The 22,439-nt window shown below is 47.5% G+C and overlaps 1 protein-coding gene across 2 annotated transcripts in view; it reads left to right on the forward strand.

Moving 5' to 3' along the window:
• TICRR (TOPBP1 interacting checkpoint and replication regulator) overlaps window positions 1-22,439 on the forward strand; it is a 123,922-nt gene that overhangs the window by 95,303 nt on the left and 6,180 nt on the right. For both annotated transcript variants that reach the window (XM_073568701.1, XM_073568700.1), the window contains exons 20-21: window positions 5,539-7,609; window positions 7,694-7,813. In XM_073568701.1, coding sequence (XP_073424802.1) covers window positions 5,539-7,609; window positions 7,694-7,813 — 2,191 coding nt within the window. The remainder of the gene's footprint in view (window positions 1-5,538; window positions 7,610-7,693; window positions 7,814-22,439) is intronic.

Here is a 22,439-nt window from a genome sequence, read left to right on the forward strand (position 1 = left end):
GCCAAAATTGCCTCGGACCACGTCTTGTATCACACTCCTGATACCTTCTTCCTCTGCTGATTGATGCTCAGGGGATGCCCGCGGCCTGGGTATGATTAGGTGCCTTTCCCCCTGCATGGGCCCTGCCTTTTCTGTATCTTACACCTTGCTAGCGGTTGTTACAACCCTTAGTACTATGACAGCTCAATTTTTCATCTGCCAGCGGACCAGCACTGCTTAGGGCCGAGGCTGTCCAAACAGCCTTGGATTAAGTTCTTCAGACTGCCATGGTTGTCCTTTTAGTAAGCGCAGGTTTTTCAGTGATTTATTCCATGTCCATTTACATTTCTGGCACCGACTGCACCATGTTGTCATTAGCACACAACTCCTAAATAGCCTTGTCTTAGCAAGGGCCACATTTCCCCAGGAGTTTTTGTCCTGGTTTGCTGTTGTAAAGCAGCTAATGGTTTCCTCCTGGTTTTTGGTACACTGGCCATTTTACGAAGTGAGTCACACCTACCAACTGAGGCCGTACATTCGGGCGAGCCTAGCAGAGAATCCTGAAACCGAGATGCTGTGCTGTCTACTGTCCTGAAGGATTTTCCCTCCAGCTGAGATCTCCCAATTGGACAAATCCTGCAGATTCAGAGGTTATTCTAAACACCTTTTATAGACTGAATTAGACCTTACCAGCTGAGGCCTTACATCTGGTCAAATCCCACAGAGGACACTGCAAATCCAGAGGTTATTCTGACCACCTTCCTGAGTGAGTAAAACCTTCTAGACAAGACCTCACCGCCGTGCAGATTCCTGGGTGAGTAAGCCCACCTGGAGGTGCTCTTTAGTCATCTACAGATGCTTCAACCTCTTTCCTAAGTGGCTTTCAAAACCCAGTAGAGAATTCCTGGAAGTAAGAAGGTTCTGCAGATGACCTAGACAGTGGAAGTGGTACCTTGCTGTGCTCTTACTACTTTCCAAGGTTGGTCAGACCTACAACCAGATGGCACTCAGAGGTGTGTACTGTTCAGGTGAGTCACAGTATCCTGTCTTGGCTTCTATGTGGATGACCACTATGCTGTGCTCTCCCTTAGGGTAGTTCCAGGTATTATGCCAAATGACGATTGGAACACATCACTAGTGTAGCAAGGCTATGCCCTCTAGTCGGCCGCGTCCCTGGTCGGGGCACAGCCTCGCCTAATACAAGTGAATGGGGTGAAGCCGCGACCAATGGCCGGGAATATGTACACCTCATATTTATCCTCCAGGCTGGCTCAGAAACCGGCGAATCCATGCAGCGCATGTTGCCTTCGCTGGGGGGGATTCAACACCCTTTAAACAGTCCAAATAGCCTAGCTTCAACCCTTACGCTGAAGGACGAGGGCTCCCTTTTTATTGATTTCAGCCTTTAGAAAAAGAGACATTGACTTCTAATTCTAGAATCAGGGCTTACTGACTTACCCAAAAAATCTTTCTTTGGGCAGCGTGGTGTGCAGCTGGCGTACATTCGTATAGCCTTTTTCAGCTGATTGGCCGTTGATCAGGATACACCAGGATGGCGGCTTTCTGAGTAGGGCGGTACATTTAAATGTTTTGAGTGACTATTGAGTCCTCCCTTTGAAGCGGTTAGTTGAGTAATTTTCATACTTTATGCTGTCTTGGGCACCACCTTATACTTGTCTTTTTCTCCTACAGTCCTTGAAGTCTGGGTGGCAGAGTCTAGCGGTGTTTCCATCTTTTCACCTCTAGGTTCCCCAGTAGGTGATGAGTCAGGGCAGACATCTGGGCTTTTCTACATCTCAGAGGAATATTGGCCTTTCCATAATAAAGCAGTATTCAAGTATGCCGGTTTGCTTAGGGTTCTCTAGTTTGATTCTAGAACTCCCATTCATCGTGATGGATGTCCCCAGATATCTCCCATATTATTCAAACAGATCTTTCCCAGGCTTGTTCTCTTATTCCCAATTTATTTTTAGTCGTTTAGTTTACTGGTACGGTCGGGTTTGCAATTCAGAAGGCTCCTGTCCTTTCAGATTAGGATTGTCTGACTAGGTTTAAGGAACATGGGCCCTAAAAGGTCGCTCTACTGCCAATTAATTTAGCACCTGTTTCATAGATAAGAACCTATGGGCAGCGCTCATAAAGCAATATCCTTCTTTTACTACTTGTAGGTCTAAATTGAACTAGGCCAGACTCAAAAAAGTCAAGTTCCTGCCTTGGGTTCCCTGCTTTTGCACAATTTATCTTATATGTCAGAACTGACTACCCGGACAGGGAAAGCTCTTGGCTACCATATTATTCCCTGGGAGCCAGTGAAACCTCTAAGGGTCCAGCCGTCCTTCGCTCCTCCCCCTTTTTCACTGATGAGACAGATCTCACCAGTTTTTTTTTTTTTTTTTTTTGTGATGTTTCTCCTTCTTGAGGACAGAACATTCGTGTGTTTGGCACTCTTTTGCTTTAGTGTAACACTCCACATTTTCACTTTAATGAAAAGATTACTCTCTTTAGGAATCATAGAATCATAGAATCGTAGAGTTGGAAGGGACCTCCTGGGCCATCTGGTCCAACCCCCTGCTCAAAGCAGGATTCGCTAAATCATCCCAGTCAGATGTCTGTCCAGCCTCTGTTTGAAGACTTCCATTGAAGGAGAACTCACCACTTCTCGTGGCAGCCTGTTCCACTCATTGATCACTCTGTCAAAAAGTTTTTCATAATATCTAATCTGTGTCTCCTCCCATTCAGTTTCATCCCATTGCTTCTAGTCTTTCCTTGTGCAAATGAGAATAAAGTTGATCCTTCTACAATGTGACAGCCCTTTAGATATTTGTAGACAGCTATTAAGTCTCCTCTCAGTCTTCTCTTTTGCAAACTAAACATTCCCAAATCCTGCAACCTTTCCTCATAAGACAGGGTTTGCAGACCGGTCACCATTCTGGTCGCTCTTTTCTGAACTTGCTCCAGTTTGTTGATGTCTTTTTTAAAATGTGGTGCCCAAAACTGGACACAATATTCCAGATGAGGTCTGACCAAAGAGGAGTAGAGGGAAATAATGACTTCACGTGATCTAGACTGTATGCTTCTGTTAATACATTCTAGAATTGCATTTGCCTTTTTTGCTGCTGCATCACACTGTTGACTCATATTCAGTCTGTGATCTATTAGTATACCCAAGTCTTTTTCACATGTGCTGTTGCTTAGCCCCATTCCTCCCATTCTGTATATGCTTTTTTCATTTTTATTGCCCAGATGTAGTACTTTGCATTTCTCCCTGTTAAAAACCATTCTGTTAGTTGCTGCCCACTTCTCCAGTTTATTTAAATCTTTTTGAATCCTCTCTCTCTCTTCTCTAGTATTAGCTATCCCTCCTAGCTTTGTGTCATCAGCAAATTTAATCAGTTTACCCTCAATTCCTTCATCTAAATCATTGATAAAGATGTTGAACAATACAGGGCCCAGGACAGAGCCCTGTGGTACCCCACTTGAGACATTCTTCCAACTGGATGTGCAGCCATTTACGACCACTCTTTGGGTCCGATCACTAAGCCAGTTATGAATCCACCTAACAGTTGCCTTGTCCATTCCATACTTAGTCATTTTTTCAATAAGGATTGAATGAGAGACTTTGTCAAATGCTTTGCTGAAGTCAAGATATACTATATCTACAGCATTTCCTTGATCCACCCAATCAGTGATACCGTCATAGAAGGAAATTAAGTTAGTCTGACATGACTTATTAGTTACAAACCCATGCTGACTCTGTTTAATCACTTCATTCTTATCCAGGTATTGACATACATGTTGTTTAATAATTTGTTCAAAGATCTTTCCTGGTATAGAAGTCAGACTCACCGGCCTATAGATTCCTGGGTCCACCTTCTTCCCCTTTTTGAAGATAGGAACAACATTTGCTCTTCTCCAGTCTTCTGGCACTTCTCCTGTTCTCCAAGAATTTTCAAAGATTATGGAGAGGGGTTCAAAAATTTCTTCTGCTATCTCCTTCAGTACTCTGGGGTGTAATTCATCTGGACCTGGAGACTTGAATTCATTTAGGTTAGCTAAGTGTTTCCTCACTATCTTTCTGTTTATAGATATCCTGGATTCTTCTATTCCCTTAATAGGACAGTGAAGAACAGTTGATGTTACATTTCCTTTCTGAGAGAAAACAGATGCAAAATAGGAATTTAAAAGTTCAGCCTTCTCAACATCCTGTCTTACCATTTCATCATTTTCATCCTGTAAAAATCCTATAGCATCTTTGACTTTTCTTTTACTTTTGACATATCCCCAAAATCCTTTATTATTGCTTTTGACATCTCTTGCAAGCCTCAGCTCATTTTCAGCTTTAGATAATCTGATTTGTGCCCTGCAGGTTCTGCAGACAGCATTATATTCTTCTTTAGATATGCCTCCCTCTTTCCATTTTATAAACATTTTTTTCTTCCTTTTTAGCATGTGCTTAAGTTCTGTGTTCATCCATCCTGGTTTCCTTAAATGCTTCCTATTCTTCCCTCTTTTCGGAATTGTTAACAACTGTGCTTTGAGAATTTCATTTTTCAAGATTTCCCATCCTTCCTGGACATTTTTGTCTTTAAGGATATCCAGCCATTGGATCCCTCCAATTCTCTTTCTGAATCCCTTAAAATCTGCCTTTCTGAAATCTAACCTTGATGTCTGAGTCTTCACAGGTCTTCCGCCTCTAGTTATCCAAAATTCTAAAATAGCATGGTCGCTACCTCCTAGGGTCCCAGCCACTTTTACCTCCTCAACCATTTCCTCCCTGTTTATAAGGATTAGATCCAAGGTAGCAGTTCCCCTTGTTTTCTCCCTTACCTTTTGGAAGATAAAGTTGTCAGCAAGAGAGGATAAGAATTTCCTTGACCTGTTAGTTTTGCCTGAGAGAGATTCCCAACAAATGTCTGGATAGTTGAAATCTCCCATGACAACTATGTCATATTTTTTGGAGAACTTGGCCATCTGATGCATAAAGAGTTCATCCATATCTTCGGCTTGCACAGGCGGCCTGTAGTAAATGCCTACAATGGTGTCCTTTCCATTGTTCTGTCCTTGTATTCTTACCCAAACAGTTTCCACAGAACTCCCAGTCTCTAAAATCTTTTCTCGTAGACTTCATTGAGGGACACAGCTCTCACCCTTAGTTGCCCTGTCGGTCGTGCATAATTTTTCTTTAAATGTTTTAATTTCTGTGGCTTTCTCTCACTGTTTGCATAAAATGAGGAGCCTGCTGCTAGCATGCGAAGTAGTCTGCCGGGGAGGAGCCGATTTTTAGTTAGTTGCATTAATAGTGGCAGAAGACTATCCAATGATTACGTGTCCTCCAATGAAGTGAGTAAAAAATCCTTATTTAATGAAAGTTTGCTAACATATCCACTATAAAACACAGCTAATTTTAAACAGAAGTATCCACAATTTAATGACAAGACCTGATTAGATTTCAAGGATTGATACAATAGTTAGTTATTTGCCAAAAGATACAAGTTTTTACTTTTCACAATTTTTTAATGTTGCTGCAAACAATTACTTACATATGTATTGTTGTTGTAGATATTCGAAAAGTCTAAGATGTCTACGCCAAAGAATAGTCAGAAATCCCTACCAAGTTGTGAGCAGCTCAATGAAGCCAACAGATTGCTGCGAAAATCTCCTCGAACACTCTGCGTGTCAGTGTACACACCTAAAACTCCTTCCAAAACGTCAGCGGAGAAAAAAAGCGCAGCCAAAGACTTAAGAGTGTTTTTCTCACCATCTAAAATAGAGGAAAAGACCCCTTCTAAATCTGCTGAAAGAAGAAGCGAGCGTTTAGCTCAGACAACCCCTAGCAGAGGCTCGCCAAGTATGTGTGTGATTTCACCATTAAAATCTATAAGGCAGCAGTTTACACCTTGTAAGGAGGGAGCAGATATATCTCAGGATGAATTTTTAAGAAGCCTACAGAAAACTCCAAGTGCAAGCGCTGACACAGCGGCAAGAGTATCGCATTCAACTTGCACACCCAGGGAACCTCCCAGGCTACAGATGTCAAGCATGCGGTGTGTTACACCATCGAGGAATTTACTTCAAACTCCACAAAAAGTGTCTGAAACACCAACACCAAAGCAACGATTAAAACATGGTGCAGACATGTTGGCTCTTGCAGTAGAATGTACTCCTGAAAAGGTAACTTTCTTCTCCCCCAGAAAAACTCCAGGCATTCAGTCTATGATCCCTTGTCAACCAACAATAAAAACTCCCAGGAAATTCATCCTTAATGATGATGAACCTAGTTGTGCTCAGGAGAATTCGGATCCTTGCCAATTCATTTGTCACTCAAACAGTAAACCCCCTAAGGAAGCAGGTGGAGGTCAAGTGAAACTAGAATCACCTTCTACATCCATATTGGAAAAACCATATAATGCTGCCAGGGTCATGTCTCCAAGTATAAACCACCCTTCTATACGAAAAATCCTGTCGCCTGGTGGCAAACGTGAACCTATTGTTTTGTGTGAAAGGTTAGATATGTCGTCTTTGGAGAGCTCTGAGGGCACAGAGTCTTTTATCAATAGCTCTCAAACAGATGAAAGTATTGATATAACTGAAGCGAAGGTCGTGCCATCCGAAAGCTGTGATCTAAAAATGAAGGTTTTATTCAAGAGAAAATCTTCTGATGCGGGTTTAATAAACCACTTGCCAACAACACCTAAGGGTGGGGGAGATGTAACATGTACATCACCATATGGACTACGATGTACTGTGGATAGGAGACAAAGAGAAGCTGCAGCGCGTCTTGGAACACCACAAATTCTTGCAAAGTTCACAACTCCAAAAAGTCAGAGGAAGCTCAGCCCTCCTCCTGTATATGAAGTTGAACTTGAGATGCAAGCGTCTGGGTTACCCAAGCTGCGTTTTAAAAGGACTGACTCCAGTTCTACGGTTGATTTGGGTACCTTACCAAAATCTCCAACTAGAACTCAAAGTAAAAAAGGAAATGAAAGCCCTTTTGGGGAGACGTGGTGTAATAAGCATGCTATGAAGTTGGAATCTGCTTGTTCTTCCCCTTGCCTAAGATCTTCCCACAATACTCCTGGAAAAAGTGGACTGCAGACATTAATCTGCCACACTTACACACCGAAAAGGAGCTCCTCCAGTACTGCTTCTCCTTCACAGGCTGAAACTGTAAGCCCATGGACTCCATCACCAAAGTACAAGGATAAAAATGGCAGTGATGTAATAAATAATTGGCCACGAAAGAAAAAAGCATTTCCTATGAAGTCGCATCTACTCAGGCAAGAGAAGAATCCAGATTATTCATGCAGTGCTCCATCCAGAGATGAAGGTAGCCAAGAACCTGATGTAAATAAGGTCTCCCCGTTTGGAGACCTTATAGTTGATGGCGTTTCCAGGCTTCTGGAGAGGTCCCCGGTCTTAGAATGGAAAGGTAGAACTGATAATGGGGCTATGTCGTTTAAATCCAGAAAGCGGAGCTTTGATTTCATGTCTCCCACAAAAGAAGAACCAAATTCTAAGCGATCCTGCACATTGAGTGCTCCCTGCGAGGACTTGGAAGAATGTGTGCCGTCATCCGATATGAGCCTTTCACAGGAAAGTTCTTGTGAAGATGATGTCTTCAATATTGCTGGTAAATTATTATTCTATCCCCATCTGCTGCACATTTTGGATTAAAAAAAATTACAATTTGTTACAATTTGAGTCTGTTTTTCAGCTTTCACCTCACCAAACAAGATAGTGAGAAATTCTTTGTCTACAAGTGGGCTCTTGGCCCTAACACGATCACCAATGCTGTTTAAGGGGAAAACGCCGTTATCTAAGCGAGAGAAGCAAGGTGAGTGAGCATTCATTGATTCCCTGAGACATGGCTGGGACAAGAACCGGCGGTGGTTACAGATTTGCTTTATGCTTCACATTCAGACATCCTTGAGTCATGTCTTATCAGTTTTTTTTGTTTTTGTTTTTTTTCATGGGTAGTCCACTTACCTATTATAATCTTTGGGGCTGTGGACATGTAGTATTTTTTTTTTTTTTTACTGTCAAAACTGTCACTGACCAAACACTGGTCCAAAACCCTGAAAAGCAGCCGTTCGTAATTTTTATCTATGTATATAGATGAATGAGACTATTCTGATACTGAAGTTTTGATGTGTTTTTTTTGCCAAATCCATGAGGTTTAAAATAATAATTTTGTGTTTACTTTTAGGATCCATTTTTAGTTTTTGGCTAATAAACCACATCAGAAATTCAATGTTTGGACCATTGTCTTTGTTTCTCCATGGGGGGTAAAAAAATAAATAAATTACCTTATATACTCGAGTATAAGCCAACTCGAGTATAAGCCGAGGCACCTAATTTTGCCACGACAAACTGGGTAAGCTTATTGCCTCCAGTATAAGCTGGGTATGAATTGTCCCCTCATCCCTGTCCTGGTATGCATGGCTCCTTATCCCCTGTCCTGGTATGCATGGCTCTCCTGTCCTTGTATGCATGGCTCTCCTGTCCTTGTATGCATGGCTCTCCTGTCCTTGTATGCATGGCTCTCCTGTCCTTGTATGCATGGCTCTCCTGTCCTTGTATGCATGGCTCTCCTGTCCTTGTATGCATGGCTCTCCTGTCCTTGTATGCATGGCTCCCCCATCTCTGTCCTTGTATGCATGGCTCCCCCATCTCTGTCCTTGTATGCATGGCTCCCCCATCTCTGTCCTTGTATGCATGGCTCCCCCATCTCTGTCCTTGTATGCATGGCTCCTTATTCCCTATCATAACATGCATGGTTCCTATTAAAAAGATGGATTTTTGGTTCTTACCGTAAAATCTCTTTCTTGGAGCCTTCATTGGGGGACACAGATTACCATGGGTGTATGCTGCTGCTGCTAGGAGGCTGACACTATGCAAAAAACAAGAGAATTGACTCCTCCCCGGCAGTATACACCCACCGACAGGTACCAAGTACCTCAGTTGGTGAGAAAGCAGTAGGAGAAGCCACGGAACAATAAACATATGTACCAACCCAACAAGGGACTCAAGGACCCAACACGGTACAACTTAAACAGGGAGGGTGCTGTGTCCCCCAATGAAGGCTCCAAGAAAGAGATTTTACGGTAAAAAATCCATCTTTCTTTATCGCCTTATTGGGGGACACAGATTACCATGGGACGTTCCAAAGCAGTCCCAAGGGCGGGAACAGCAATAAGGAACGAAAGAACAGGAAGGGCTTGGGTCGGCCGTTGCGCCACCGCCGCCTGTAGGACCTTCCTACCAACGACTGCATCAGACGAGGCCTGGGTATGAACCCTGTAGAACCTCGCAAACGTATGCAAAGACGACCAGGTCGCGGCCCTGCAAATTTGCAGAGCCGAAGCCTGGAGTCGAACGGCCCACGAAGCTGCAACCGCCTGGGTGGAGTGAGCCCTCACTCCCGGAGGCGGCCGTTTTTCCTGAAGACGGTATGCTTCCAGAATAGTAGAACGAATCCAGCGAGCGATCGTGGATTTGGATGCCGGAAGCCCTTTCCGGTGACCTTCAGAGATGACCAGCAATGAATCGGATTGACGAAAAGAAGCAGTCCTAGCGAGATAAACACGCAAGGCTCTAACAACGTCCAGTTTGTGGAGTGACTTCTCAAGAGGGTGAGAAGGAGCAGGACAAAATGATGGAAGAACTATATCCTCGTTGATGTGGAAGGAGGATACCACCTTTGGGAGAAAAGAAGGAACGGGCCTGAGGACGACTATATCCTGATGGAGGACCAGATAAGGAGAACGACATGACAGGGCCGCTAATTCAGAGACTCTTCTGATGGATGTTATGGCCATCAGAAAGGTTACCTTCCATGACAGAAAAGACAAAGGAATGTCCTGGATGGGCTCAAACAGTGCTTTTTGGAGAGCGCTAAGAACGAGATTGAGATCCCACGGTTCTATCGGTGAATGATGAGGAGGAGCCACATGAGCGACTCCTTGGAGGAATGTCTTCACCTGCGGTAAGGAAGCGAGCTCCCTTTGAAAAAGGATAGACAAAGCGGAAACCTGGCCCTTGAGGGTACTGAGAGACACTCGAATCTAAGCCAGACTGGAGAAAACCCAGTATGGACGGAATGGAAAAGGACATTGGAAAGACTCTTTTATCGTCGCACCAACGGAAAAAGGCCTTCCAATGCCTATGGTAGATACGGGAAGAGGCTGGTTTCCTGGCTTTGATCATCGTCTGAATCACCTGGTTTGAAAAACCTGAATCTCATAAGATTGCGGTCTCAACGGCCATGCCGTTAAATTCGGAGACCGAGAATTCTCGTGGTAAAGGGGGCCTTGCGAGAGAAGAACCGGACGGTCTGGAAGCCTCCAGGGGACGTCCGCGAGCATGTTCACCAGTTCCGCATACCAAGGCCTCCTTGGCCAGTCTGGAGCCACAAGAATCACTGGCACGCCTTCTGATTTTATCTTCTTGACCACTCTTGGGATCAAGGCAAGAGGTGGAAACAGATAAGGGAGTTGGAACTGGGACCACGGAATTACTAGGGCGTCGCAAGCGACGGCTAGAGGGTCCCTGGACCTGGCTACGAAATGCGGAAACGTGGTTCATCCGAGATGCCATGAGGTCGACATCTGGATAACCCCAGCGCTGGCATATCTGATCGAAGACTGTGGACTGGAGAGACCATTCGCCTGACGCTAGGCCTTGACGACTCAAAGTCGGCTGCCCAGTTTTCCACCCCTGGAATGTGCAGAGCGGAGATTGCTGGAACGTACCGTTCTGCCCAGCGCAGTATCTTGGCCACTTCTGACATCACTTGGTTGCTGCGCGTGCCGCCCTGATGGTTTATGTACGCCACAGCCGTGGCGTTGTCCAACTGAAAGCGGACCGGCTTGCCGACGAGAAGAGGCTGCCAGCGAAGAAGGGCCAGTAAGATTGCTCTGATTTCGAGACGATGGATAGGGAGCAGGGCTTCCTGTGGATTCCAGCGTCCTTGTGCCGTTCCCTGATGGAAAAAACCGCTCCCCAACCTAGAAAGGCTGGCATCGGTGGTAATGCCTTGCCACTGGAGCGGGAGGAAGGACCTCCCCTGGAGGACTGATGTAGGCATTGCCCACCAAGTCAGGGAATGCCTCACTCTGAGAGGGAGGAGAATGGGGCGGTCTAAGGACAACGTCGTCTTGTCCCAAGCTGAGAGGAGGGACAGCTGAAGGGGGCGAAGATGAAACTGTGCAAAAGGCACTGCCTCCATGGAAGCCACCATCTTCCCCAGAACTTTCATGCCGAGCCGAAGGGGAATGGGCTTCGGCCGTTTGAGGGCTTGAATTTCTTTGGACAGAGACGCAAATTTTTCCCTCGGAAGAAACACCCGGGCCAGATTCGTGTCGAGTTCCATGCGTAGGAAGGTCAGACGCCGAGTGGGTCTGAGAATGGACTTTTCCTTGTTGACTAACCATCCGAGGCGGCCGAGGGTATCCAGGGTTATGTGAAGACTCAGGAGACAGTCTTGACGGGACGAGCCTTTGATCAAGTGATCGTCCAGATAAGGGATGATGAGAATCCCCCTGGATCGAAGGATGGCCATGACCGTCGCCATCACCTTCGTGAAAACACGGGGAGCAGAGGCTAGGCCGAAGGGAAGAGCCGTGAATTGATAGTGATTTTCCTGAATCGCAAACCGAAGATATTTCCGATGTTGCAAACAAACCGGGATGTGAAGATAAGCATCCCGTATGTCCACAGAGCAGAGGAATTCTCCGGGTTCCATTGAGGCTATCACTGATCGAAGAGACTCCATTTTGAAGTGGAGAATCTTCACATGGCGAGTGAGCAACTTGAGGTCCAGGATTGGTCGAAGGGTCCCGTCTTTTTTTTTGGGACCACGAAAAGATTTGAGTAGAACTCTGAAAAACCGTTCGTCTGAGGGAACGGGAACAATCACTCCGGCGGAAAGAAGGGAGGAGATGGCTTGAAAGAATCCTGGAATGTGGGACCGTTGTTTTGGAGGTAGAGACAGGAAAAAAACGTCTGTTTGGCTGGGAAGCAAATTCGATCTTGTATCCGGATGCGATGATTTCCCTGACCCAAGCATCGTCGACAACAGACAGCCAAGCGTCCGCGAAAAAGGAAAGTCTGCCTCCCACCCTGGAAAAACTTCCAGGTGGGGGTGACCCGTCACTTGGAGGAGAACCTACCGGAACGGGCACCAGAAGACCTGGAGTATTGTCCTCTAGATCTCCAGCGGGGAGCAGGTTTGTAAGATGGGTTTTTTTTTTTTTTTTTTTTTCTCTTTTCTTCTGCTCTCGCTCCGTAGAACCGGAAGGCCGATCTTGCTGGGTAGATTTTTCTGTGGACGAGAAGCCACGAAAGGGCCTAAACGGCCGGAAACCCTTTTTGACCGAGACCGAGGGTGAGAAGTGCTCTTACCACCAGTGGCATGCGAAATTATTTGATCTAGCTTGGCTCCAAAGAGCCGAGAACCATGGAAAGGCAGATTGGTAAGCGACTTTTTAGAGGTGGTATCTGCATTCCATGACTTTAGCCAAAGGACTCGGCGTACAGCTACTATGTTGCTGCTAGCCCTTGCTACGCACCCAGCCGCATCCAAGGAGGCAGCTAAGAGGTATTTACCGGCATGATTAATTAGATCTGCCAGCTCGTCCTGGGGAGCTGCCGCTAAGATGCCTCTGCGAAGAAATTTTTGCCCATCTGAAATGACTTTTGCTACCCAGGCGGAAGCGAAAATAGGATCCACTTCGGGGGCTTTGGTCCATTTTGTGAGCAGATCCACATCAAAGGGATACAGGACATCTAAGTACCTGCGGCCTGAAAAGCGTTGTTCAGGGTTCTCCCAATGTTTGGTTAGAGTAGTATCGAACTCCTTATGGTTTGGAAAGGTTCTGAACAGAACATTCCTGAGAAGGAGGCTTGTCCTGCGTAATTTCCAAAGTTTGGAAGATGGCAGAAAGAGGACTATGGACCATATTCCGCGTTTTAGATATGTTATCTGCTTCTGAACTAGATCCCGATTGGGGATCGTCGTCAGACCTAGGGTTGTCCTCTGAAGACGGAGAAGGACACCTGGGAGAAGCCGACGGGCCTAGCGAACTGGAAGACGAGCCCGACAGAACACGCTTCCTAGAAATCCTACTCGGCCTGTCCTTCTGAAGGTCGCGGTCAGGTGCGGACGACCCACCCTGAGAGATGGTCGGTGCACAGGTGGCTGTAGATAACTGAGGCAAACGTTCTAAGACCTGGACCAGGGACTTAGAGACTTTAGTCAGATCGGAGACCGACTGCGACATTGCAACGGCCCACTCTGGGAGGTGGGAAGTACCCTCATCCCGGGAATCGGTGTGCTCCTGAGAGGCCGACATAACTGAAGGACTGCAGGACGGCCTGAAGCCCACTTCTTGTTACAGCGTGCACAGGCGTAATGGGTAACGGTGGGCTTGAAAGACAGAGCCGTTGCAGGGTTGAACATAGGAAAGATACGCCTTATGGCTGCACTACACAGAAAACTACTGCAGAGGGGAGCCAATTTGCCATTAAGCGCCGAGCGTACCGAGAATCTGACGAGCAGCTGGACCCTGACGTGTCCCCCAAGCAGCGCAGGAAGCAGAGAAAATTGCAGGAGGGAACTGGCTGTGAGTCCGGAGGGCGGGATTTGGCGCCCGGAGGAGATTGGCATTAGCAGAGGGGGGGCGCGGTAAAAGGGAGAGTGACATCCCCTAAAAAGAAAGACAAGCTGTGATAGGGTGGAAAGGGCGCGAGAAAAAACGCGCGCTCAGAGAAGAAAGCGCGCCCAGTGTAACAGGGAGCGCGCTCAGAGCGGGGAAAGAGAAAGTGAAAGCGGTCTCTCTCCCCGCCCGAGCTTTTACACTGACACCCGCGGCGCCGCTAATTAAGGTGAGCCTGCGCTACCCTGCTATATAAGAAAGAGCCCCCTGAGCCCAGGAAGACCCCCGCGTTATGTGCCTCTGTATTAACCGGGAGCGCGGCTGATATGAGAGACGCGCGGCTAGTAGGGGCGGGAGATTCAAATGCAGACTGATCTCCACTCTTGCTTCCTGAGACATGCGGGGCTAAGGGATCGTTCAGGATCTTACCTGACGTCCCTGAAGAGGAGGGCCACAGGGGCATGAGTAGGGAACAGGCCGCTGGGAGAGGTCCTCTTACCCGTGTCACGTAGAAGACGGCGTCCTTTTGTTGGGAGCGATGGCGACCACCGTCTTCCTCTCAGCCCTGTCCTGGGATAGGGATGAGGAGTTGTTTTGGCAATGACCGGCCACCTGTCGTCCGCCCATAGCACCGAATGGTGATATGGAAAAAGTCCTGCCTGCGGTACTGAGAGTTGCGATGTGGTCAACACCACACTGCTCGCTCAGCCGCATGATATGGGAAAGCAGGGTGAACATTGACCCCCTGTTTCCCGGTGTAGAATCTGGAAAATAAATGGGAAAAGATTAATACACACACACAAAACCTAAAAGAAAATGGTTAGATGCGGATCTGGGGAGATCCCTGTCCGACTCCTACAGACACGAAGCACAAACTGAGGTACTTGGTATCTGTCGGTGGGCGTATACTGCCGGGGAGGAGTCAATTCTCTTGTTTTTTGCATAGTGTCAGCCTCCTAGCAGCAGCAGCAGCATACACCCATGGTAATCTGTGTCCCCCAATAAGGCGATAAAGAAAATAACACATCCTACTTACCTTGCCTGCTTGCCCTCGATGCATCTTGTTCCGGTGCCAGCAGCTCTTCCTGCTGAGCGATCACATGGCCCCGCTCATTAAGGTAATGAATATTCACTCCACACCTATTGGAGTTGAGAGGCATGCATATTCATTACCTTAATGAGCTGTGCCACGTGATCGCTTGGCTGGAAATGCTGCTGGCGCCGGAACCAACTAGATGCAGCGAGGGCACGCAGGAAGGTGAGTAGGTTGTCTTCTGAAAGCCAGCTGCTGCGGATGTCACTGTGTGCGCGCTATAAGAGAAATGAATATTAATTTCTCTTTGGCAGCAGGCACAGTTACAGCTGGAGCCACCGGCTCCTGTGACCTACTGCTCTGCCGCTCCCCCTCCCATGCCGGCCCTCTGGGACAACTGACTCGTGAATAAGCCAAGGGGGGGGCTTTTTTAGCACAAAATAAGTGCTGAAAAACTTGGCTTATACATGAGTATATACGGTAGGGGTTTTTTTGCAAGGTAGCGTGTAACGGTCCCTATGGAAATATTGTTTGCTTTTGATTCTATGAAATCTAAGGCCCCTGCTGCCCACCTATGGCATGGGTGAACATTACACAAGTTGCTCTTGGTCTGTAAGATCTTAGCTGCATTTTCTCTAGTCACCTTCCACGACAGCAGCATCGGAGGATGTCTTCCCGCCCTAATAGGGGACAGGAAACACAAAGGGGGTTAAATACCCCTCCCCTTCCTACAACCACCAGTGTTTTTCCTGATCCCTATGGTGAATGAAAAGGTTTCCTGATGGTGCTGCCGTGGCCGGCGATCTGGAGCACCCAGGTTTACTCACTTAATGCCGAGCAGCTGAGGTCGGGGGCTTCACTTTCCTCCTGTATGTGCTGCTCCCGTCTCCATGGCCTATATGAGACTCGGGACCTTTCCTGCACCTCCTCGTGGGGTAAAGCAGGGAGGTGATGTGCAGCCAGGGTCCTTCTGCAGCTCCCTGACATCCTCTTCTCCACATGCCGGCAGAATCTGAAAGCTGTGCGTACTGGAAGTGACTTTATGCCGAATTTCTCGTTCACTTCCTGGTGCTCCCGGTTGGTTTTTCGTTTGGGGCTCTGGAGCTGCTGGCATGTTGGTACGTTCCCTTCAGGGTTCCCCCCTGACGACCTGGGGGAGAAGGAGCACGAACATCAACGCTGGGACCTTGATTATTTAATCCTGGTTGGGGATGCCTCCAGGTAGGACTCTTTGTGTTTGTGTGACCACTGACGGACTAACCATGGACGGCGACAAGCCTCCCTTTCTGGTTCTGCAGAGCCCAGAATTCCCCCTCCTACTGTAAGTAGTGGATGAAGGTCCCTTGCTATCTGGGTTATGTCCTCATGGGAAACTTAGTCCACCTTTCTCTCTTTCTCAAGGGTGAACATCACAAAAGTTGCTCTCGGTCTGTAAGCTTAATGTGTTTGCCGGTCAGCAGACATTTTAATAGCTTGTTTACAAGGCCAACCGCGACTTGGATATTCACTGAACAATGAGTAATTGCTCAGTGTGCACAGGCGGCCATTGTTCTCAGTAGCACAAGTCCTGTTTACACAGAACAATGTGCTGCCAAGAACGATTATCTTTTAGGAAGATCAAAATATTTGAGTATTTGCCAATCACCTGAACAAGGAATACTGTATTATTCTCATGGGATCCCTCATTCACCGTAATCATGTATTGTAAATGCACCTTAACATATGGCGAGCGTATGATCCACAATCTGCTGTTTTTGGTTGCATCCACCTCTTTGAATGCACTGAACCGTAAGGCTATGTGCCCACGTTGCATAAATGCTGCGGAATTGTCGGCAGCATAATAATTTTATTTCTATAGCGCCAACTTATTCCGCAGCACTTTACATTATAGAGGGGACTTCTACAGAAAATAGACTTTACATCATAGCAGTAAATACATAGATCAAAACAGATACCAAGAGGAATGAGGGCCCTGCTCGCAAACTTACATTCTGTAAGGAAAAAGGGGACACACAAAAGATGGGATGGTAACAATTTTTTTTTTATTTGGACCAGCCCTAGTGTAAAGGCCCTTTTACATTTAGCGATCCGACCAGCGATACGACCCGGTCAGGATCGCTGGTGCATCGCTAAATGATCGCTGGTGAGCTTCCACACAGGAAGAACTCACAGCGATGCAGCAGCGACGCAGCGGACGATACTCACCTTTCACACACAGCGATCCAGACGTCCTACCGCCCGCCTCCACGCATCGCTCGTCTCACACAGCAGAAAGCCCAGCAGGATGCTGACGACGAGAAATGGAGCCGCCCGATCTCGCGCAATCAGCGCTGAGCAGCGGGGGAGCCGGTCGGAGGTAAGTATCACACATAGCGATATCGCTATAACGTCACAAAATCAGGTGTTCCTGTTGCTGCACGAACCAGTTAACAGTCTAAATATGTAACAGTACAGACACAGAGGGTAATTAAATGCATAAAGCATGTGAGAACATGATGCGAGGGACTTGGTTATGGTAAAAAAAATTTGAGCCACACAGGGATATTTAGGATAATGCGTTGAAACAATAGGCCAGTCTGAACAAATGCGTTTTTAAGACAGGCTTAAAACTGTGAGGATTGGGGATTAATCGTATTAACCTGGGTAGTGCATTCCAAAGAATTAGCGCAGCACGTGAAAAGTCTTGGAGATGGGAGTGGGAGGTTCTGATTAATGAGCATGTTAACCTCAGGTCATTAGCAGAACGGAGGGCACGGGTAGGGTGGTAGGCTGAGACGAGGGAGGAGATGTAGGGTGGTGCTGAGCCATGGAGTGCTTTGTGTGTGAGGGTAATATGTTTATACTGAATTCTGGAGTGGATGGGTAGGCAGTGTAAGGACTGGCACAAAGTAGAGGTATCGGTATAACGATTGAGGAATATGATCCTAGCTGCAGCATTCATGACGGATTGGAGAACGGAGAGTTTGGTAAGAGGGAGACCGATTAGTTGAGAGTTACATTAGTCCAGATGAGAATAAATAAGAGAAACAGAGTTTTCTCTTTCCCCCATGACGGCACAACGGAGAGAGAGGGATCCGCCCTCAGGGACAGGAAACCTACAGATGTAAAAGGCGGTACCTCTCTCCCACATCAGTTGGTTTCCTGTCCCTGACGGGGAACCTACAGCTCGTACCTGGAAGTCGTCGCAGGATTCCGGGGACCGATCCAGACCGGCAATAAGGCACCGGCGGCCACCGGAGCCAGGTATGCAGCGCCGGGAGGCCGCAGGAAACCGGCGCCGGACGCGCGCTACAACAGAGGATGGGGGCGCGCGCGCGCGACATGTCAGCTCAAGGGAAGCCCGGTGCACCGCTGGTTGATCGCGCGGTGCGCATGCGTGAGACTTCCGGCGGACCACAGCAAACGCACGAACAGCGCCAACAGCGACTCTTCCCAGCAGCAGCGGTCACACGAGATCGCGGCGCAGCCAAATCTCCACTATGGCAGCACAGCCAGAAGTGGATTCAGCAGTGGAGATAATCCCTATGCCCGAGACGGTATCGTTCGTTCCACAGGAGGGTGAGTGATCTCTGTGAATGCCGTCTGCTAATTTGCGACTATTAATTTTTCTTTTTCAGGGGCGTAAATGCACTACCAAATCTAAACACGTAGTATGTGCTATATGCACGGAGGAACTACCCCCTAAATGGGAGAAAAAGCTCTGTGCGGCTTGCATAGAGCAGACAATACAAGAGGAATCCCCGGGGTTTGCCTTAGACCTCAAAGCATTAATAAAAACTCAGATCGAAGGCGCCCTTAAGGGCGCCAGGACCTCAAAGAAGAAACGCCAGTCCAGGCATAGATCCCTAGAGTCGAGCATCCCTGAGTCGGGAATCGAACTATCCGACTCAAGTGATTCATCATCCTCCCAATCCTCTTCGTCATCCTCACAAGGGGGACGCAGCTGCTTTCCCATTGAGGAGACTGACGCCCTGGTAAAGGCCGTGAGGACAACTATGGGGCTGGTAGACGAACGGCCCAAGAAAACAGCCCAAGATATAATGTTCGGAGGGCTAGAGCAAAAGAAACGGAGGGCTTTCCCGATTAACGAGAAAATCCACTCCCTCATCAAGCAAGAGTGGAAAAAGCCAGACAAAAAAGTCCTAACACCAAAGAGAAAATACCCCATTGATGACCCTGCCTGCTCCTTTTGGAACAAAGCTCCTAAATTAGATGTAGCGGTCACAAAAGCCTCTAAAAAGTTTGCCCTGCCCTTTGAAGACATGGGCACCCTGAAGGACCCAATGGATAAGGCGGCTGAAACTTTCTTAAAAAGTGCTTCGGAAGTAGCAGGAGAGGGGCTAAAACCAGCAATAACAACCACATGTACGGCACGGGCCCTGATGGTATGGCTGGACCATTTAGATTCTCAAAGGAGAAGGTCCCGAGGGAAACGATACAGAGGTCAGTTTCCGTAATGAAGGGAGCAGCAACGTTTCTGGCGGATGCGTCGGTAGACTCAACCAGACTGGCAGCCAGGACAGCGGCCTTTTCAAATGCCGCAAAACGCGCCTTATGGCTGAAATGCTGGCCGGGAGATTTGCAGACGAAAGACAAATTGTGCGCAATCCCGTGCGAGGGGGAATTCTTGTTTGGCCCAATACTGGACGACATCTTAGACAAGGCCGGGGACAAGAAAAAATCCTTTCCCGGGTTCCCCAGCCAGTCATACAAACGACCCTTTCGGAATAGAAGGTTTATGCAGCGGAAGCCCCCAAAAGGGAACAAGGAAGGTTGGGAGGACTGAAGGAACAAGAGTAAAGACTTTATGTTTAACAAACCCCCCGACAACAAAAAGCCACAATGAAGGGACTCCCCGGGTCGAGGGAAGATTATCATACTTTCTCCAGGCCTGGGAGAAAATATCCGCGAGTTCTTGGATACTGGACATAATAAAGGAAAGTCTGAGGCTAAAATTCATTTACCTCCCAAACAGCTCTTTCGTAATAACCCCTCAAAGGACATCACAAGAGCAGCTTGCTCTACAACAAGAGATAGCGAACCTAAGGGAGAAAAACGTGTTACAAGAATTCCCCTACCAAGACAGGGGCAAAGGCTTCTACTCCCCTCTTTTCCTTTGCAAGAAACCAGACGGTTCGTACAGGGTGATCATAAATCTGAAAAGGCTGAACAAATTTCTAGAAATTCAGCACTTCAAAATGGAGACGATAAAATCTTGTATAAAAATGCTTCCCCCATCTTGCTTCATGGCCGTATTAGACTTGAGGGACGCATATTATCATGTGCCTATCCACAGAGACCACAGGAAATAACTCAGAGTGGCGGTGACGATTCAGGGGGGAGTTAAAACATTTTCAGTTCAGAGCCCTCCCCTTCGGGCTAGCCATTGCTCCAAGGGTATTTACAAAGGTAATGTCAGAGGTAATGGCCCATATAAGAGAGCAAAACATTCTGATAGTCCCATACCTGGATGATCTCTTAATAGGGGTCACCTCTCACCACTGCAAACAACAATTGGACATAGTCATGAGGTCCCTACTGAGTCTAGGGTGGATGCTGAACTTTCCCAAGTCCAAACTCGTACCAAGTCAGGTACAGGAGTATTTGGGGATAACACTGGATTTAATCGAACAGAAATGTTATCTGCCGCAGGCAAAGGTTCAAAAAAATGACACAAATGATGTCACAAATGATAGCCTCCCCAAACACTACCCTGAGAAAAGCGATGTCACTGTTAGGATCCATGACAGCCTGCATGCCAGCAGTTCAGTGGGCTCAGAGCCATACTCGAGACTTACAATGGGAAATATTAAATGCAAACACTTCCCTACACGAGAATTTAGACATGCAGTTAAACATCTCACCAGAGACGAAACATTCCTTAACGTGGTGGACAATTCCAGCCAACCTAGTCAAGGGGGTTCCTTGGACATTGCCTGCGACAAAGATCCTAACTACAGACGCAAACCCCTGGGGGTGGGGTGCACATCTGGACAACCAAGTGGCACAGGGGGCCTGGGACCAGGGAAGAAATTCCGCTTCCTCAAATATGAGGGAGCTGCTGGCAGTAAAACTAGCTCTCAATCATTTTCTGGACTCCCTTCGTTCCCATCACGCAAGGGTCTTCTCAGACAACCAGGTAGTGGTGGCATACCTAAACCACCAGGGGGGGCACCAAATCTCGACCACTGATGGAGGTAACAAAATCCATCTTCCACCTGGCAGAGCACAATCTAGAGTCCCTGACAGCCCTTCACATAAAAGGTGCAGAAAATCGAACGGCGGACTTTTTAAGCAGAACACGTCTAATACAGGGGGAGTGGGAACTAAGCCAGCTAATCTTCAACCAGATCGTGAAACTCTGGGGCCGGCCACAAATACTTATTTGCGAACAGTCAGAACCGGAAGCTGGAAACCTTCTGCTCAATCGATCCCCGGGGGGGGCCCTGTAGCGCTAGACGCTTTCACGATACCCTGGGGTTATCAGCTGGCCTACGCCTTCCCACCAATATCTCTCATCCCCTTAGTACTGAGAAAAATACGTGAAGACAAGGCAACGGTAGTGGTAATAGCGCCCTTCTGGCCATGGAGAATTTGGTTCTCCTAGCTGAGAAGAATGTCCGTAACGGATCCCTGGGTTCTACCAGAAACTCCAGACCTGCTATCCCAGGGACCAGTGTATAACCCTAACTTAAATAATCTACACATGACAGCTTGGCTTTTGAGAGGGAGCTCTTAAGTAGCAAGGGCTTCTCGTCAAACTTGGTATCCACACTACTGCAAAGTAGAAAGCCAGTAACCACCAAAGCATATGGCAAAGTGTGGAAGAAGTTCATGTCAGTGTCAGGCTCTTACCCAACTGGCGAAATCCCTGTAGCCAAGATTCTGGAATTCCTTCAGAGGGGGTTGGAAAAGGGGTTAGCTACCAGCACCTTGAAAGTACAGGTGGCGGCCTTGGGAGCTCTGTATAACCATGACCTAGCCAAAAATAGATGGATTATGAGATTCATTAGAGCCTCAAGTAGGTCCAGGCCGATCCCTCTACACACCACCCCACCCTGGGATCTAAACCTGGTGCTAAACGCACTAACCAAATCTCCCTTCGAACCCCTAGCGGAGGCTCCCTTAAAAATATTGTCACTTAAGACTTCCCTCCTCGTTGCCTTAACTTCTGCCCGCCGTATTAGTGACATGCAAGCTCTGTCTGCCCATGCACCCTTCACGCAAATTCTGGATGATAGAGTAATTCTTAAAACCGACCCAGCATATCTCCCCAAGGTGTTGTCAGTTTCATAGGACCCAGGAAATTTCCCTACCCTCTTTCTGCCCCAATCCCAAAAACAAAACAGAAGAGGTATTGCACACTTTAGATGTAAAAAGATGCCTGGTCCAATATTTAACAACCACGAGGGAATTTAGGAAGGATAGGGCTCTGTTCGCTTTCAGGGTCCTCGGAAGGGTCAAAAAGCATCGAAGGCCACACTGGCGAGGTGGAAAAGAGAAGCCATCACCCTATCCTACTCCTCTCTCGGGGCGGCCATACCGGAGGACGTAAGGGCCCACTCAACCAGGGCAGTGGCATCATCCTGGGCAGAGAAAGCCGGCGCTTCAATAGATCAGATATGTAGAGCTGCCACTTGGTCTTCCCCCTCTACATTTTTCAAACATTACCGTCTAGACTTGACCTCCTCTTCAGATCTCACCTTTGGGAAAAGGGTTCTGGAGGCGGTGGTCCCTCCCTAGATGTACAATCTTTGTAATTCTCTCCGTGG

The sequence above is a fragment of the Dendrobates tinctorius genome, unplaced genomic scaffold (genome assembly GCF_039654945.1).
Source record: "Dendrobates tinctorius isolate UK_male_01 unplaced genomic scaffold, ASM3965494v1 ptg000022l, whole genome shotgun sequence".
Taxonomy (NCBI): Eukaryota; Metazoa; Chordata; class Amphibia; order Anura; family Dendrobatidae; genus Dendrobates; species Dendrobates tinctorius.